We start from the raw sequence: 19,325 nt of genomic DNA, 5'->3' as shown, positions 1-19,325 counted from the left end.
TTGTAATAAGTTGTCTAAATAATTTGTTTTTAACAGAACTCAGGTAACCCTCGTATTTGAAGTCATGTTTAATATGCTAATATTACGGTGGCATAGAGGTGACATTTGCAGTTTTATTTTATCTCGTGGCCACGACTTATTATCTTGAGGCCTCAAGATATTATCTCGTTGCCACGACTTATTATCTCGTGGCCACGACTTATTTTCTTGTGGCCTCAAGATATTATCTCGTGGCCACGAGTTATTATCTTGTGGCCACGACTTATTATCTCGAGGCCTCAAGATATTATCTCGTGGCCACGAGTTATTATCTCGTGGCCACGAGTTATTATCTTATGGCCTCAAGATATTATCTCGTGGCCACGAGTTATTATCTTGTGGCCACGACTTATTATATTGAGGCCACGACTTATTTTCTCGTGGCCACGAGTTATTATCTTGAGGCCTCAAGATATTATCTCGTTGCCACGACTTATTATCTCGTGGCCACGACTTATTTTCTTGTGGCATAGAAGTGACATTTGCAGTTTTATTTTATCTCGTGGCCACGACTTATTATCTTGAGGCCTCAAGATATTATCTCGTTGCCACGACTTATTATCTCGTGGCCACGACTTATTTTCTTGTGGCCTCAAGATATTATCTCGTGGCCACGAGTTATTATCTTGTGGCCACGACTTATTATCTCGAGGCCTCAAGATATTATCTCGTGGCCACGAGTTATTATCTCGTGGCCACGAGTTATTATCTTGTGGCCTCGTGGCCACGAGTTATTATCTCGTGGCCACGAGTTATTATCTTGTGGCCTCGTGGCCACGAGTTATTATCTTGTGGCCACGACTTATTATATTGAGGCCACGACTTATTTTCTCGTGGCCACGAGTTATTATCTTGTGGCCACGACTTATTTTAGCCAATGAAAATGGTCGTTTCATCTTGAACAAAATTTAATATCACACTGGCAATAGCAGTCACAGGAGGGGCGTGTCAATCACCACCATATATTTACTTAAGTATTTTCCCAGAGACGTGCTGAATTTCAGTAAGGCTTATCAGCTAGTATATCACTATTAACTGTATTGACCACATTAACACGTCCACTGAGTAGAGTCTTGTCATCACTAATTGGCCCTCTGTATTCTTATCTTATGGTCCTAACGTTTAAGGATCAAGTTTCTATAGATGCAGTTTTTCATAAAATACACTCACTTTTATAAGTGGTCATCACCAGTAGGAAGTTAGCAGTAGCATTGAGCAGTAGCAGTAACAAAATTATAAAACATGAAGTTGGCAGTAGCAGTAGCACAGAAGTAGCAGTGAGAAAATTATAAAACGTGAAATTGGCAGTAGCAATAGCACAGCATAAGCAGTACCAATCAAAGAGGAGATCTTAAAAGAATTGACATATGTCTTTGAAACTTGTATACTAGTATGTCAGTTTTTATAATAAAAAAAAGAAAAAGATTCAGATAACCCGTCAAAGTTAGTCATTTATCATTGTGACATTGTAGTATATCTTCAATAATAACTATCTAGATACAAGTCTTTAAAGGGATTCGAATCCACAGGGAAAAGGGGCAAGTTATTTCCATGAACGACCTTAAAAGTATACATCAACCGCATATATTTCTTAATTAAATCTCAATTAAATTAGATATACCGTGCTCATCCTTGAAAATTAAAATCACAGATTTTTTTTAAATCTATGGTATTCTAACTTAATGCGTCTAACTTGAATAAAGAAATCAATAAACTATGTACAGGAAGCTGCGTTCCCTATAACAGGTCAGGTAATCTTTACTTAAAAAAACTGACAATATATATATTCATGGTGAACACCTATACTGTGTAGAATTTTAAACATAACATATCTACTATCTTTGAAGTCAAAACATGTTCATTTTATGTTTACATGTACAAAGGGACAATGTAACAATTATCAATATTTTCTAATATTAAATTTAAGCAAAGTATATCTGTAAAGAAGAATGAAAGAAACACCTGACCATACAAAAAAGAAGAATAATAATTATTATAAAACGTTCCCTTTCTTCACCGCCGCAGCGCTTGACCCGCCGCTCTTGTGAAAGCTGTGGCCAGTGTGATATAAGGTCTTATTGATATTAACTTTTGTTCAAGATGAAACGACCATTTTCATTGGCTGAAATAAGTCGTGGCCACAAGATAATAACTCGTGGCCTCAATATAATAAGTCGTGGCCACAAGATAATAACTCGTGGCCACGAGATAATATCTTGAGGCCACAAGATAATATCTTGAGGCCACAAGATAATTACTCGTGGCCACGAGATAATAAGTCGTGGCCACGAGATAACATCTTGAGGCCACAAGATAATAACTCGTGGCCACGAGATAATAAGTCGTGGCCACGAGATAATATCTTGAGGTTACAAGATAATAACTCGTGGCCACGAGGTAATAACTCGTGGCCACAAGATAATAACTCGTGGCCACGAGATAATATCTTGAGGCCACAAGATAATAACTCGTGGCCACGAGATAATAAGTCGTGGCCACGAGATAATATCTTGAGGCCACAAGATAATAAGTCGTGGCCACGAGATAAAATAAAACTGCAAATGTCACCTCTATGCCACCGTATAATATACAGTTAACACTCTGTTGTTATCTAAGCTACTTTTCCATTCTTGAGTGAAACAGTCTAACAAACGCTGTTTAAATAGGGTATGTAAGTCTCGTCATGTGACTTGCGAGATTTCACGATATTTTGCACTTCCGGGTACAAACAAATATCAACAACATTGCTTATCTATATTGGGTAATACTTGTATGCCGGTGGGAAAGTAAAACTTACATGGAAAAGCAAATGATATGTGGAAATTGGCAGAGTTTTTTGTTTTGTAATGAAATGCAAATGGTTTCATCTTGTGAACAAGTATCAATGATTTCAAGACAACTTCGTATAATCTTCAGGTGGGTGTGTCATTTCAAATTCAGTTTATCCCAAGTTTATTGCAAGAGAAAGATAAAGTAAAAATTTTAGGTGTTATTTTAGATTCTGAATTGTCATTCAAAGAACATATAGAATACACTGAAAGAAAAGGCACTAAAGCATTGGCTTCCTTGATGTCAGTAGCCAAAACAGAGAAGATCAGCGTCAAAAATATGATAAATCTTTATACAAGCTTGGTTCTACCTCAACTGGAGTATGCAGTCCCTATTTGGCAGATTGCCAACTGTCAGCCCCTGGACAAGATACAAAGGAAAGGTTTAGCTTACTGCCTTGGATTACACAACACAGCCAGTAAAGATGCAGTTGAAGTATTGGCTGGAGTTCTTCCACTTGATTTGAGGCGAGAAGAACTGAGTATTCGAGAATGTGGGAAAATAATGGCAAAAGGAATTAGGCAAAACATTGCAAAAAGTTTAAAAAGCTGTCAAGATAGGTATGGAAAAGTCAGAGAAAAATTCCAATCTCCATTCTTTTGCATGCTCACACAGGTAGAGGACATGAAATCATTAACCACCATCACACTGAACAGTATTGAACCAGAGTTTTCATACCTTGAATACCTGCAACCATCTAGAACCAGACCAGATTATTGGAACAATCTAGGATCCTCCAAATCAAGAACTGTTAAACAAGAAGAAGATGCAAGACAACACATCTCATCACTTCTATCTGATGTAGATACCAAAACAGCTGTAGCATTTACTGATGGTTCCTGTAGAGGAAATCCAGGTCCATGTGGTGCTGGAGCCTGCATTCTTCTTCCAAACACAGAAGTTATAGAACTGAAACAACCAGTATCAAAGTTATCATCAATTTTAGTAGGAGAACTGGTTGCCATTAAAATAACACTTCAAGCCCTACTTACTGAGATTGGAAGATTTGAAATAAATAAGATAAAAATACTTAGTGATAGTCAGTCCGCTGTTGGAATTATTGATCTTGGCTGGGAAAATAAGACGCACAAATTCCTGTCAACAGAGATACTCCAGTTGAGGAAAGAGCTTGAATTAGCAGATGTTACAGTCAATTTTGATTGGACTCCTGGTCATGCTGGCATAAAAGGGAATGACATTGCTGACGGACTTGCAAAAGAAGCAGCAAAAGAAGCTGAGGAAATGGAAACAGAAGATTCACTCCTTGTAACAAGTCAAAGTGACATTCGCCACTCAGCTAGAGAATCAGTCCGCATTAAATGGCAGAGAAGATGGGAAATTGTTGAAACTGGCAGGCATCTCTATGGACTCAAGCCTCAAGTCCAGCCCAAAAAAATTAACTTCCATGGCTTGAGCAACCAAAGACAGTTACTTCAACTACAAAGTGGATATTGCCTCAATGATTATCTGAACAAGATTGGGGCCACAAACACAAGTCTATGTAATTGTGGAGAAGTTGAGACAGTAACACATTTTATAGAGGACTGTACCCTGTATGAGGCATCAAGAGAAAACCTGAAGAAAGAAATATTCCTAAAGACAGGAATAAGTGTATTTACAAAAGAACTATTGCTTTCAGACATCATGAAGACCAATTCAAAGACCATAGGCAAGAGTTGTCAAATATTGCAAATGAATTTGTCAAATTATCCAAAAGATTTTAATTTTTTTTTTTTTTTTTTTTTTTTTTTTTTTTTTTTTTCTTTCATCCAAAAAGATTTTTTTCCCCTTTCAGTTTACATTCTATTTCATAATTATTATTAAATTATTGTAACCCTACTTGAGAGTTTTTTACCGTAATCGGAAATACCAGAGTTTAGCTGTACATACCGGAGTGACAACACGGCCATTATCAAGGCTTTGAACGAAACGAAACGTAAATGTTGTAATATTTTCATTTCCATGTAAATCTAAAAAATTTGTTTTTTTTGATACAACATCATTCGCATCTGACACCAGACTTGTGAATTCGATTTTATCAATTTTCCATAGCGCTACCTGATTATCTCTCAGAAGTATATAATGTTTAAAAATTTCGGACAGCGCATATTTCGGATAAACGTTTCAATATGATTATCAGTGTGTTTTAGTTGAATATATTTTCTTCCAACTGAAAATATTATTTAATTATAATTATTATCTTTATAAAGCATAAACAGTCAAGCTGTATATAACCAATATAAATTGTCATAAAATTCAATGAAATATTTTGCTCCTGTAGATATTTTGACTGAGGACAGTGGTGAGATGAAAGACGTCAGTATCCATTGTAAATACACATGCATGCTCTGCTGTAAAATCGTTTTTGTAAGAAATATATACTTAAAGCTACTTAAACTACATAAATGAAAAATAAATATTATTGTATAACATATAATGTTCTCGTTTTTGTAAATAATTACAGTGTAGCTAAATAAACAAACAGTATGGCATATGTAGTTAATTCATGTTAAATACTGTTTAAAGTATTTTTCTCAAGTAAGTGGGTCATATTTTTTAGTTAAATCATGTTCAGTAAATGGTTAAAAGAACTTAGTCACTATCACATTTTTTAAAGATCAGTTGCCAAAGCAAATCTATAAAAACTAGGACACCAAGAAGTGTTTCTTCCTTTTCAACATTATTTTCTATTCATGACAATATGAAAATGATTGAAATTTATAGCTGACCAATTATTATTGCTTTCAACTCATGATAAATTTTCTTTATATACTGGTATGTGATTTCATGGTTGGATCTTGAGTACTTGTCATGGCTCTTGATTTATTTTGGAGTGTTCACCATCAGATTAGAAATCAAATAGTGATACCACCAGGCATAGTTGAAAGGAAATGTCCATACACAGTCTTGGAGTACATAGTGGTAGAGACATGGCAGTCCATTACAGATTTTGACTGAATTAAAGCTTCTTAAAGCTCCATGTCTTGTGTAAACTGTCTGACTGAATGTTTGTATTCTAATAAAAACTAAGGTTGAAGACACTTCAAAGATATATGTCAGTGTAAAAATGTTAAACAAAATATCTGTCTTTGTTAGAAATAAATAACCTGTCTTTATTAGAAATAAATAACCTGTCATTTGTAACTTTGTATTAACTTAATTATTCAAAGATAATTTATCTTCTGCAAATGGCTGCCCAAAACAGTTTCAACCAGGCATCATGTAGTTTCAAAACAGTTAAGATAAATTTGTTATAAATAGACTTGTAAATAAACAGGAGTGGTAAAAAAATAAATTTTCAGCATTAAAATGTTTCTATCTTGATTGAGTTTCATTTCATATTATCACCATGATCACTGCAATTATAAAGAAATGTAATCTTTAACCATTATTTAAATATCATAAAAATCATCTCAAAGAAAAACTTGTTTCTGAGGCAAGATATGTAAAATTACTTCCAGTTATAGCCTTTCACTGCTCTTAGAAAAGTCATGATTTTCATTGTACATGGCAGGTAGTAATACCAGAGTAAACAATATTAATGCAATTCATCTGTGTTGAGTATTCTGTAGCATCACTAGCTTGATAGCCCTTCTAAGCCCAAGTCTCCCTCTTAATTGGAGTAGACTTGCAATTCTGCATTCCTTGAAGATTTTAGTATCAGAGGGGTAGTTATTACATACCATATACTTCTTTGGGTTTCAAATTACCTGTTTTATAATGTATTGAACCTGTTGACATTTGACCAAAAGTGAATTATCTATACAATACATGCAAAACTTAGGGTTTGCACTTGATACAAAACAATTACATCACTGATACATTAATATACCCATTGGAACTGTTTCAAAATTGTCAATGTTTAAAAAAAAACCCCAAAAAAACACAACACAATGCTTTTAACTTCTGTCCATGTACATATGTGTAAATGTAGTCATTGAAGAGCTGTCAAGAACTTTTCATCAATATTATTTAGATAGTGTCTGTTTTGATTTCAGGACAGACAATATTCAAATGACATGCATAGTATTTAATATAGTCAATGCTTGCATATTCAAGCAATCTAGCCATTGCTGTTAGAGAATTAAAGTACACAGTGACACTTATTTTGCAGATGAACTCTTATGATCAAGCACTGCTATAAATATATGCCAAATAGTAGAAACAAAAACAGTTCATAAGTTTAATAAACTTTTAATTTTACACAATTTATAGTGCACTGCTTAGCATATATATCACACTGATTTTCCAGTGGCAGAAAAACTTTAGGAAAGCACTTGGAATTATAATTAGTTATTTGGACAATGTAACTTTACACTGTGAATGTCTACTGATACAAGAATAAGAATATTTCCTTTTACAAATGTAAAGACTTTGAAAATTAACATGAACAAATTATCAAAGAGTTATAAATCATATTCTAATTGAAAAATGTTCAGCTTGATATCAAAGCTTTGATTGCAAATTTGTGAGCTAATCAATGATTACCTCACAATATTAGTAGTAGATGATATATATTTTTGCTAATCTTTACTTCATAGTCATTTAATGTCCATAATGTCATATGACTATACTGTGATTCCATGAAAAAACCTTATCTCTGGTGTGTTATCATCTTTGGTATATATAGAGTATCTAGTTTTAATACTTAAAACTGCAATGAAATGTGGATATTTTACTCTGTTTCTATCATTGTGACATTAACATGTTAAAAAGATCATAGTGTCAAACACCATAAAATCATACTCTTTATACATTAAGATTTTTTGTGCTGGATGTCATTCATCTTCTTCAGGAAAGTACATTTGACTATTCTCAGTGGCTTATATTAAACTAATATTTCACTGTAACTGTGTGTTCTCTGATATCATTCTCAAATTAAGGAACTGGAAGATGGTAGTTGCAATAAAGGTCTTCATGGACAAATCCTCCTTCATATTTTCCCTTTTTATCTGCAGAATGAAAAATCAATAAATACAATGTATGTTATTACAGGTGTAAGACACTAGAAATGATATTTACATTACATTTAATAAGCTGGTCATGATTGACAGAAAAATTTCATATTTGAAGTAAATAAACGTTAAAGATAAACAACAACACATAATATATAACAGTCAAAAATATTGATCTTCTTGAATGTGAAACATGACTATTTTTAATGTTTTATTTACTTATCAATTATCATGCAGTGAAATCCAAAAGTTATTAAATTATAATAATATATTTTGATAATTGTTTATCTTTCCGATCTCAACTAAAAATTAATCAATTATTTTACATGTATTTACCTTTGATGTATAGATATTTCAGGATCATAGGCAGTGCAAACAGTTGATTAATGGTCCATATTGAACAACTGTATATTCTATATACTTGTCATATACCTCCTTGTCTATACATCTGAAATGGTTTAATCAAATATTATATTTTTTAATTCAATCATAATTTGCTAGGTACCATATTAACATGTATATATAATTGAAAAAGGAACAAGAATAAAATGGAAGGGAAAAATATCCGAATTACTATGCAATGTCCGAATTTTGAATAACTTTAATATACACTAGAATTAAAGTGTTTCTCCATTGTTTATTTCAATAAGTTAAAATGGTTTGAATTAATTTCTAACATCAGTAGTTTTAAAACAATACTAAAAGCTAAACAACTAGAATTCACTACCTTGACAAAACATCCGAAACAATTGTCACTATCCGAAAATAAACTAGTTTTATTAAACTCTATAAATCCCTCGTTTTTCCGTCAGATAATTGACCTACCTGCATTTTTTTACCCGTGCTATCCATTCCTTCAAATCTGAAGAGGACCGAAACAAATTTAACTTCTATATCCCTCGAGTTCTTCGGGTTACCTATATGCGTAACGGTAAATAAGTCTGCCGATGTACCCGGAAGTGGTAAATCGAAAGTGAAAGTAAACGAGACTTACGGGCCCTATTGTATAATAAATGTGGCTTCATTACAATTTAAAGGGTTTTCCCAAACATACCCATAACCAAACGTATATAACATTGATTTTACATTTGACAACCAATTAGTTTTATTCTTTTGTACGTTTTCCAGCATAATTGAATACACCGTTTTTAAAACACAATTACTAGTTTTTAACACTTTAAACCAAAATTTAAGCACTTTAATGTAGCGATTGATATACAGCGGGAATCGTCCTAATTCACCATATACACCAGCATTACTTGTGGATATCTTAACATTTAATACTCGTTTGCAGAACTTTAAGTGTATACGCTCCATCTCTTTACATTTGGTAAAACCCCACACCTCAGCTGAATAATTTAAAATCGAGGTTACAAACGAATCGAATAAACTACACATAGTTTTTTGGGAAAAACTCGAACTCTTTCGTATTAACTAATAATGTATTCATTGCTTTAAGCGCTTTACCCACTAACATTTGGGAATTAAGATTAAATCCACCATTTGAACCAAATACGACACCTAGATAGTTAAAGTTATCGACTGTTTCTAATGTAATTCCATCGTATGTCCATTTCTCATCATCATGTAATCTTCCACTCTTTCGAAATACCATCACTTTGGATTTTTCCGTGTTTACTTTCAAACCCCATCGATTATAATATGTGTTTAAGTCATTTAAACTCAGTTGAAGATCCTCGATGTTATCCGATAATAGCACCATATTGTCTGCATATAGGAAAAGGATTAGTGTTATATCGCCATAATTAAGACCACTTCCTGGTCTAGATCCTAGGAATAATTCTAGGTCTTCAATAAACATATATAGACCAGAAAAGAGGTGAACAGATTTCTCCTTGTTTTAGACCAACGATTAAGTCCATGAAATCCGAATATTGGTTACAGTGCCTGACACGGCATCTCACGTATTCATACATTGATCTTATAATCTGTAGCATTTTACCATTTATTCCAAGTTTATACATTTTAAACCATAAAGCATTTCTGTAAACGCTGTCAAAACACTTTTTCATATCTATAAATGTAGCATAAAGTCTTTTCCCATTATTAAAACTACTTTCTATTATACTATTTAAACAGAAAATCGCATCTGTAGTGGAAAACCCCTTTTTAAATCCAAATTGTGAGTCTGAAATAACACCATGCGTAAAACAACACTGAGATAATCCAGCATTTAGAATAGAAGTAAACAATTTTGCTAGAACACTGATTAATGTAATTCCCCTATAGTTATTCACGTCATTTTCGTCGCCTTTCTTGAAAAGCGGTATTCTTATCCCATCCATCCAGGCAGAAGGAAAATAGCCACTGGAGAATATCTTGTTAAATAAGTCAACCAAGTGTGACGTGAGAATATCACTCCCTTCAATTAAATATCCATTTATAATTTCATCACTCGATGCCGCCTTTCCACGTTTAAGACCTTTGATCGCTCGATATACTTCAGAGCTTGTAATAACAACATCCAGCTCCTCAAATATAGGGTTGTTCGCAGTCAGGTTTTCACTACAAAATTGCTCGCTGTTTTCATTAAAAGTAATATTTATTTCTTGTGAAAGATTCTTGAAGTACTCGTGAATTGTTCAACAGATATACTACCCACTTTCATATCTTTTTTCTTTGAAAAGTATTTCCAAATCAGCAAATCTTGACTTCATTGCGCAAAAGACTGGGTCAAATGTATTCCAGATTTTAAAAAAAGTTTTTAATGCAAATATACTTAGTTGTTTCAAAAAAATATTATTTCTCTCACGTGTCAGAGTTTCTTACACCCCGTTTCTTAACGATACGAACTGGTGTAGCATAGTGAAATTCCCTCTGGCACGCAAGAATGCTACAATCATCGCTTATATTTGTTTGTCTGGCTTTGCTCGCCAACTTTAACAATTTATTTATTTACAGACATTACATTTCGGTCAGAAATCTATAATTAGTTTTTTTTTTACTGGCCGTTGCGCTTACACGTTAAATTGCTCTGTAGAATTTTGTGTTTTTTAGTGGAAATAACTCATATTTCAAATAACTTTTTGTGAAAAAACAGTGTCAGAGTTAATACATGTATACGGATTTTACAGGTAAAATCAGGTGTACCAGGTGGGTCAACACAAGATGGCGGATCTCGTGCACGGACAGATTGGTCAGTGGTCAAGCGTAAAAGAAGATCTACAGGGGTTCGTACGCAGACATTTGTGATAATAGCAATAATAGCAGTATGAAAAATACTAAATGCGTATCTAAAAATGAATTTGTGAAAATGGACACTGATCAGAAACTTAATGCCTTGTATGATATGATTGCTAATAGTAGTGGGTTGACGCAACGTCTGCAAGCCGTCGAAACAAAACTTGACAATATGGAAGTAGAACATGATTAAACTAAATATTACCTAAAAACCCTACAATACAAGAGTATAGACCAAGAGGCTAGAAGCCGTAGAAACAATCTCATATTCAGAGGGATTCAAGAGCTGTATTTGAATGAGAACTGTGAAGATACGCTTGCTGGCTTCCTTGAGCAGTATCTAGATATTGATACCACTAGCATCTGTGTAGAAGACTGCCATCGAATTGGAGCACCACGTGGTAAGACTAGACCAATTATTTGTACCTTCTCACAGAGGAAAGATGTTGAATATATCCTCTCAAAAGCCAACCTTTTGAAAAACACAAATTATGGAATAAATAGAGATTATCCCCAGGAAATAGTTGCTGCACGAACTAAAATTTGGCCAGAGTACAAAAAGCAACGCAGTATCCATAGTAAAAAGGGTCAAGTATTCATAGGCTATCCCGCAAAGCTCATAGTAAACAGAAAGGTTGTCCAGGACGAATTCCCAGATTGGAAGGAAACCATACAAAGGCCAAGAACCATAAATAGCGAACATATGACAAATAGCATAAATAAACAAAGTGAATATGCACATATACAGGTATCATCGAACAGCAAACAGACCGCTATCAATATTGACAGTGATACAGTCGTCGAAATGCAATCAGAAAATTCAGACCATAGTGATTCTGAGAGCACTAATAGTATCAACGATGTTTACTCTCAGGAAATGCAGAAAATGCATCACAGACTATCGCGAAAAAATACCAATGCACCTTTAAACCTAAGCAATAAATTCGCAATGTTATACGAGGAAGGAGAATCCTCTACCGATGAGCGCACCTCAAAAAAACCACCTGCTGATGACTCTTCAGGCCATGGGAAAACAACAGGAAAAACTCATACAACAGCAAAATCGAATGTCAGTGTTTCCTGCTAGGAACTCGGGGGATTATCAAGAACTATAAACATAAATAACAGTGTAAGTTCTTCTGCGACAAGCTCTAGTGATATACATTGCAACCTCTCATGTAGAAACTACTCATCCTGTAACTAGTGATAACTCTGAAACAGACTATAGCGATTGTGAAAATTCCCACGCTTATGTAAACACCGATTGTAGAACTGACCACAGGGACCCAGCACAGTGTTGGGATAGTGTAAAAAAGTAATTCTAAAAAAAAATATATACCTTATATATAATATATAGACAAGGGGTTGAACTCGCCAAATCGGCCGATTGTCACTAGTCCAGTACAAGTCAAAATTACAAAGTCATTTTTACGTAAATCATATAAAGCTATATATCAAATTGCAGGTAAATGACATCACTAGACGTTGACAATAACATTATTGTCCCCACTTAAACCGTTTTTGAACAACAAACCGATATTTCAGATGGAAAATCGTATTTTTGCTAGGTCGGACACGACCGTGTAACCAGTCCCGACTCAATTTTCTACGTGTAAAAACGCAATTCCAAACAACGACAGTGTATCATCCCGCAATAAATCGATAAAACACATTCAAAGAAACAACTTACCGCTAAATATTGATCCAAAACCAATCAATTACAGGTAACATTCGGGTTTTTTTTATCACTCTTCCGTGAAAATAAACAGCTGAAGACATGTTCCTGTCCGAGATAAATACTCGGCTCCGGTTGTAAGACGCCTTTTGATTGGACGATTCTGTGTCCCAGCTCAGCTATCTATTTCAATGCTGAATTCGGGTTCCAAGGCACGTGAATTTTAGCGCTAATTTTGAAAGTCCGTAATTATTTTGTGAAAACAACTTATTCTTTCAGCTTTTCAACAATTCGTTCCTGATTCATAGCGAAAATGCTTGTAAACTGGTAAGATTGTATGTTCCGTGGAAATAATGACATTAAAAGTACTTGACACATTAAATTTACACAAGAATTGTCCATTGTTTACATTGCATTTCAAAGGATTATATGCAGGATTCTATGCATATACATGTATATATGGCCTATATCAATATAAATAACAGTGTGGAAAGTTGGAAACTCCTTTTTTAGGTATACTATTCAAAGAACCCATTTAGTGGCGTCCCCGTGATAAAGTTTATTCATATAAGCTGGTATCTCCATAGCTACTAAAAGGAATGGATTGAAAGTTCATATTCTTCTACTCTGTGATTATCTACAAGAGCGATCAGTAATCACATGTGTCGCCTCATGATGGCCAATTTCATGTTGGGACAAAGTTTGTGACAGACGGACAGACAGACGGACAGTGCACAACTAGACTTGGTACTGATCATTCCTGTAAAGTTTGGATAAAATTGCACCAGTAGTTTATGAGGAGTAGTCCGGACAAGCTTTTGCATATCTGGCAACACACAGAAAAAACACCTTTTTATCAAAGGACCATAACTCGGCCTTAAATCATTCAACCGGAAAACCCGTGCAATATGCTCAAGGACTTGAGCTACAGATCAATCCTGTAAAGTTTCATTGAAATTGCTTTAGTGGTTTAAGAGAAGTAGTCCGGACAAACTTTAAAAATAAAAATTATTAAAGGGCCATAACTCTGACAAAAATCATTGAACCGGAAAATGCTGACAATATGCACAACTAGACTTGGTACTGATCATTCCTGTAAAGTTTAGATGAAATTGCACCAGTAGTTTATGAGGAGTAGTCCGGACAAGCTTTTGTGTATCTGGCAACATACAGAAAAATACACCTTTTTTATCAAAGGGCCATAACTCGGCCAAAAATCATTCAACCGGAAAACCCTTGCAATATGCACAAGGACTTGAGCTACAGATCAATCCTGTAAAGTTTCATTGAAATTGCTTTAATGGTATAAGAGAAGTAGTCCGGACAAACTTTAAAATTAAAAATTATTAAAGGGCCATAACTCAAACAAAAATCATTGAACCGGAAAATGCTGACAATATGCACAACTAGACTTGGTACTGATCATTACTGTAAAGTTTGAGAGAAATTGCACCAGTAGTTTATGAGGAGTAGTCCGGACAAGTTTTGTGACGGACAGACGGACAGACAGACGGACAGACGGACAGACAGACGACGGAGAAGTGATCCCTATATGTCGCCACTACTCCGTAGAGGCGACACAAAAATGATTGATACAAGTACCATAACTCTGATTTGCTTTTTTGCATATTTATGCCCCTTTTTCGACTTAAAAATGTTTTTGCGTGTAAGCTGGTATTTCAATAACTTCTCAAGGGTTTGTACCTTTTTTGAGACAATTTCATGTATTCATATAGGTAAGCATTATTATATTATGTAAAAATTTGGATAAGTTATAGAGTTTTTTTCAATACAATTTTCAATCACATTCGGGACAGTTCCATTCAGTTCCTTTCTTTGAATTTTTTTCCCATTTTTTTGCATTATGCAAACCAGCACATTTTCTGTGAAACCAATAATTACAAGAATCACATAGAATCCATTGATTTCCTTCTGACTTTTGACATTTTTTACAGAGATCACTTGTCAAACTTGATGACCCTGGTTGGGGTTCAGGCTCTGGACTGGGTTGAACAGGTACTGTAGGTTGTACTTCAGTAGTAGACATTGACTCCACTAATTGTATTGTTTCTGTAGAAGTTTCAGTAGCCTTTTTTCTGCTTTGTATGCTCCGAAGATTTTGACACTTTTATTTGCTTCCTGTGAGCCATTGTTTTCATAATATGAAAAGCTCCTTTGATATCTCGGCAGAACTGGGCAAATAAAACCATAAAGTATTTATTAATAATTTCATTGCATATGCTGCATATCTGGGCAGATGTAAGTACCAAAGAGTCGACAAGTTCTGTTAATATCATATGTTCTTGGTTTAAAGAAAATTCTTCTACTGTCTCCTCTTTCAATTTATTAATAACCATATGTGAAAATTGTTCAAATAAACCTTTTTCACTAAGCACATGCTCCAAACAATTGTTAAACATTGATTTACCATATTTTATCAAATTTTCATTTATTAGCTTTGCCAAACACAAATCATTTTAGTCAAGAAAAATTTGAACATACTATCCGTTACATTGGTAAGACCACGTCTTACATTTTGTTTTCTTTCAGTGTCTATGAGGGAGTCTGGTTCAGATGTCACCTGATGTAAATAATGTTCTTCTTCTTTGAAAGAGTTAAGAATAAGAAGAGTATTTTTAGCTTCTTTAAATTTTGTTTGTGATGTTTTAGATTTAGTAAACATATTAGATTGTAGTACTTGCATATATTTTTTTCTTAGCTTTGCTACACAGTAACCTGCAACATAGCGAATTCTTGACCGGGAAGCATCTGTAACAAACCTTCTATTAACATTCATTCCTTGTGTTTGTAGTAATTCAAGTCTTTGTGTTAGTATAAAGTCTCTAATATATTCCACAATCATGTAACAAACCATTTTGTGTTCTTCTTCAAACAAATTATCTGTTCCAATATTAAATAAGCTGAGATAATCCATTGTATATTGGACATCAAGTGTATATTCATACATTTTTTTAAAAAAAATTGCCAATACACTCTCTGGTATAGAAGTACCAGGTTGAAAACTGTCCATATTTAATTCTTTGAAAATATTTGAACATGTTAAGAATAATCTTTTTACAAAAGTCACTAGTTTTAGGTTTTCAGGATGAAGTTGTGATAATATAAGATTACATTTTGGCTGAGAAGTTCCAAATGGTTTTTTGAAAGCAATTTCTGCAAGCATATTCTTCATGATGAATCTATTGTGAATTTCAAACTGTAATACCTCTTGTTCATCACTATCAATTGAAGCAAGTATATCATTGAAGTCATCCTCAAGTTCTATTTCTTCGCTAGTAGTGTCTAAGAGAATACTTGTGCTTGTTGCTTTCACTGGTGTTGGTATTAGCAGTTGCTCTGTTTCATTACTGGAATGAATATATAATGAACATAAGATATTGTAATTAATAAAGAACTAATAATTGTATTGTATCAATATCTATGTATTGTTGCTCTGGTAATTATATTTGTGAAATATCAAATACGCTGCATTTGTCATTAAAAATGGTACCAAAATTTTGTAATATTTCAAATCCATATCATTTTTGAGAAATACTACTGATCTTTTTAACTGAAATTGCTACTATACATAACAATTTGAAATACAGAAATGCAAAACTTAATGTTACTACATGTATTCCCATATAATTTTGTTTAATTCAAATGAACGCTCTCACAGGTTTAACTGTATTTTGTTATGGTGTATAAAAAAATCAACATCTAATTTTTTACTCCATTATTTGATAGGATTCTGTCAAGACTGACACCTGTCCCAGATGGAGAAGTAGACATAAATATGCTCTTGGACACTTTCAAGTTTGAATGTCTAGAATCTGGAAAAGGCTCTTCAATACCTGGATCAATGATATTTGTCGAACATTTGAAAGCTTTGATTCCAGGTGTTAAAAATGTAAGAAAAAAGGTTGGCACACAACTCAAGACATATTACAGAGGTCTTTGCATTGACCCTATTGATACATGTTCTGTATCTGATTTAAGATGCACAACTACGTGTATTACTAAATGTCTACCAGACAATTATTATATAAAGAAGATAAGCCCTGAAGAGATTATTTGTGAAACACAATTTGGCTACTTAAGTAATGGTAATGGTGTAACAAAATCAATAACTTTACATATGAATGGCATGTGGGAACTTGAAATTGCAGGGAAAAAAGTCAATTTATCCAAAGCATATATTGATGGAACATTTCATGCAAGTGAAAAGGGTATAAAAGTAGTTTTTTCTATTGTTGACAAGATTCAACTTTGCTGCGGCCTAGAAATTACCAAGTCCATAATTGTAAGCCGATACCATACTCTAGACTTGTGGAAAAGACCTGATAATACAGCTGTCAGATCAATGAGGTCTGTAATGTGTGAGAAGGTAATTTCCTTAAATAGCCATACATTTGTTTGTAGAACCTGTCAGAAAATGACCTTTTCTCAGTCTGACAATAAAGAAAACCAGCCTGAACCACATGCTCCTGGTCCTGAGTCCTTTATCAAGCAAGTGAGGAATCTTTTTCCTGGAGCAGATGAAAATATGATAGAATTACTTGTTGAACAAGCCAAAAATGTTGGCAGATACCCAAAAGGTCGCAGATGGTCAAAGAAATTTATTGGTGTATGCATGCAAATGTATAACAGAAGTCCTCATTGCTATGGCCTCTTATATTCAAGCAAGTTATTAGTACTACCATCACAATCACTGCTAATATTATATAAAAATGCTATAAAGCAAAAACCAGGATTTGAAGATGATGATTTCCAATGGATGTATGCTGAGGCAAACAGTCATTGGTTTTAAATGGGTGGGGTACACTGCACATGCTATGCCCGTGCTGCATGTCAGTTTCACTTGTTTACCTTTTTCATTCAATTCCTTACAAATTTCAGTAATAAGATGGCTTTTACCCGTCCCAGCCGATCCTAATAAAAGAAGGTTGTGTCCAGCACTTGCAATGCTTAAAGCATCCCTTTGTTTTTGGTTTAAAGTCATTTTCATTTACGTTTTCGTAAACCAGCAATGTACATGTGTTTACATTTACATTTATCTGATACGCATACCGTTTTTCTATTGCAGCTTCGTAGAAACCTACCTTGCAGGACAGGGAACCAGAAATCAACCAATGAAATTATCCGTTGCAAATCGGTCACGTGATAACCACTGGATGCGGATTACAACTTTCATTTTTACGTACATGAAATAAGTTGTTTTCAGCTGTTATAAAACATTTTGAAAATCAATATTTAGCGGTAAGTTGTTTCTTTGAATGTGTTTTATCGATTTATTGCGGGATGATACACTGTCGTTGTTTGGAATTGCGTTTTTACACGTAGAAAATTGAGTCGGGACTGGTTACACGGTCGTGTCCGACCTAGCAAAAATACGATTTTCCCTCTGAAATATCGGTTTGTTGTTCAAAAACGGTTTAAGTGGGGACAATAATGTTATTGTCAACGTCTAGTGATGTCATTTACCTGCAATTTGATATATAGCTTTATATGATTTACGTAAAAATGACTTTGTAATTTTGACTTGTACTGGACTAGTGACAATCGGCCGATTTGGCGAGTTCAACCCCTTGTCTATATATTATATATAAGGTATATATTTTTTTTTAGAATTACTTTTTTACACTATCCCAACACTGTGCTGGGTCCCTGTGGAACTGACAGTGTATTGAAATTATGTTCTAAAAATGTATGTGGATTGAAACGTAAGATATTATACCCCGAGTTTATAGAAACTGTTAGTCATTATGATTTTTTTGGTATAGTTGAAACAAAATTAGACGAAAATGATATAATTTCAATTCCTGGTTATGAGTTTATTAGTATGCCAAGAAAACAAGAATATAAAAGGAAATCCGGAGGGATCGGTGTATTTGTAAAAAATAATTTGTTTAATAAAACAGAAATATTGAGTAGCGAATCTGAATATACATTATGGATAAAAATTAATAATATTTACTATGGTAGTGATATAATTATAGGTATTGTTTATATACCACCACTACACTCTAGATTTTATAAGTTAGATGAGTTGGAACTTTTTGAAAATGATCTTGCTTCTCTTAATAGTTTATATGAGTACATATTTATTTCAGGTGATTATAATGCTTTAACTTCAAATATGGCAGATTATACTGAAAATGATGATTTTTTGACTGATTTTTTCAATCTTGACCAAGATACTGTAGCATATTTTGATCAGATCTCGCAAATGGAATCTCTTGGCATACCAGTTAATAGAAATTCACAGGATAGAAAAAAGAATAACACTGGTTTTCTGTTAATTGACATGCTGAAAAACCTAAACTTAGTCATAGTCAATGGACGCTTTCCCACTGACAGCATGGGAAAAATGACTTTTAGAAACATCTCTGTTATTGATTATTTAATTTGTTCATTGCAAAGTTATAACTTACTTAATAATTTTGAAATTATAGAGGTAGATAATCTTCTGTCAGATGGTCATTGCATGGTAGAATTTTATTTGAAAATAGGGAACTTACAACAAGAAAGTTCCAGTTCAAGAATATTTATTAATAAAAAACCAATATGGGAAAACAACAACAGTAGCATATTTGAAAATAACATAGATACTGAAACTATACATA

At 33.8% G+C, this 19,325-nt stretch overlaps 1 protein-coding gene and 1 long non-coding RNA gene across 2 annotated transcripts; one reads left to right on the top strand and one right to left on the bottom strand.

Annotated features, from left to right (window-relative positions):
- Positions 1–3,012: 3,012 nt before the first annotated feature.
- On the top strand, positions 3,013–6,012 carry LOC132720756 (uncharacterized). Its single transcript, XM_060704968.1, has 2 exons — positions 3,013–4,832; positions 5,150–6,012. Exon 1 carries the CDS (start codon positions 3,109–3,111, stop codon positions 4,690–4,692), a length of 1,584 nt encoding a protein of 527 aa, XP_060560951.1. The 5' UTR covers positions 3,013–3,108; the 3' UTR covers positions 4,693–4,832; positions 5,150–6,012.
- Positions 6,013–7,046: 1,034 nt separating this feature from the next.
- LOC132720757 (uncharacterized) lies at positions 7,047–9,454 on the bottom strand. The gene is made up of 3 exons (XR_009624383.1): positions 8,649–9,454; positions 8,160–8,271; positions 7,047–7,820 (listed from the first exon to the last, which is right to left on the bottom strand). It is a non-coding gene; the product is annotated as an uncharacterized LOC132720757 (long non-coding RNA).
- Positions 9,455–19,325: the final 9,871 nt, after the last annotated feature.

This window comes from Ruditapes philippinarum, unplaced genomic scaffold (genome assembly GCF_026571515.1).
Source record: "Ruditapes philippinarum isolate M1 unplaced genomic scaffold, ASM2657151v2 ctg446_1_1_1_1, whole genome shotgun sequence".
NCBI classification, from domain to species: domain Eukaryota; kingdom Metazoa; phylum Mollusca; class Bivalvia; order Venerida; family Veneridae; genus Ruditapes; species Ruditapes philippinarum.
The sequence above is the reverse complement of the archived record's forward strand: the minus strand, read 5'-3'. Positions and strand labels throughout refer to the sequence as shown.

What these genes read in the sequence shown, in the direction of transcription:
- LOC132720756 (XM_060704968.1), top strand. Translation starts at nt 3,109, where the DNA reads ATGTCAGTAGCCAAAACAGAGAAGATCAGCGTCAAAAATATGATAAAT.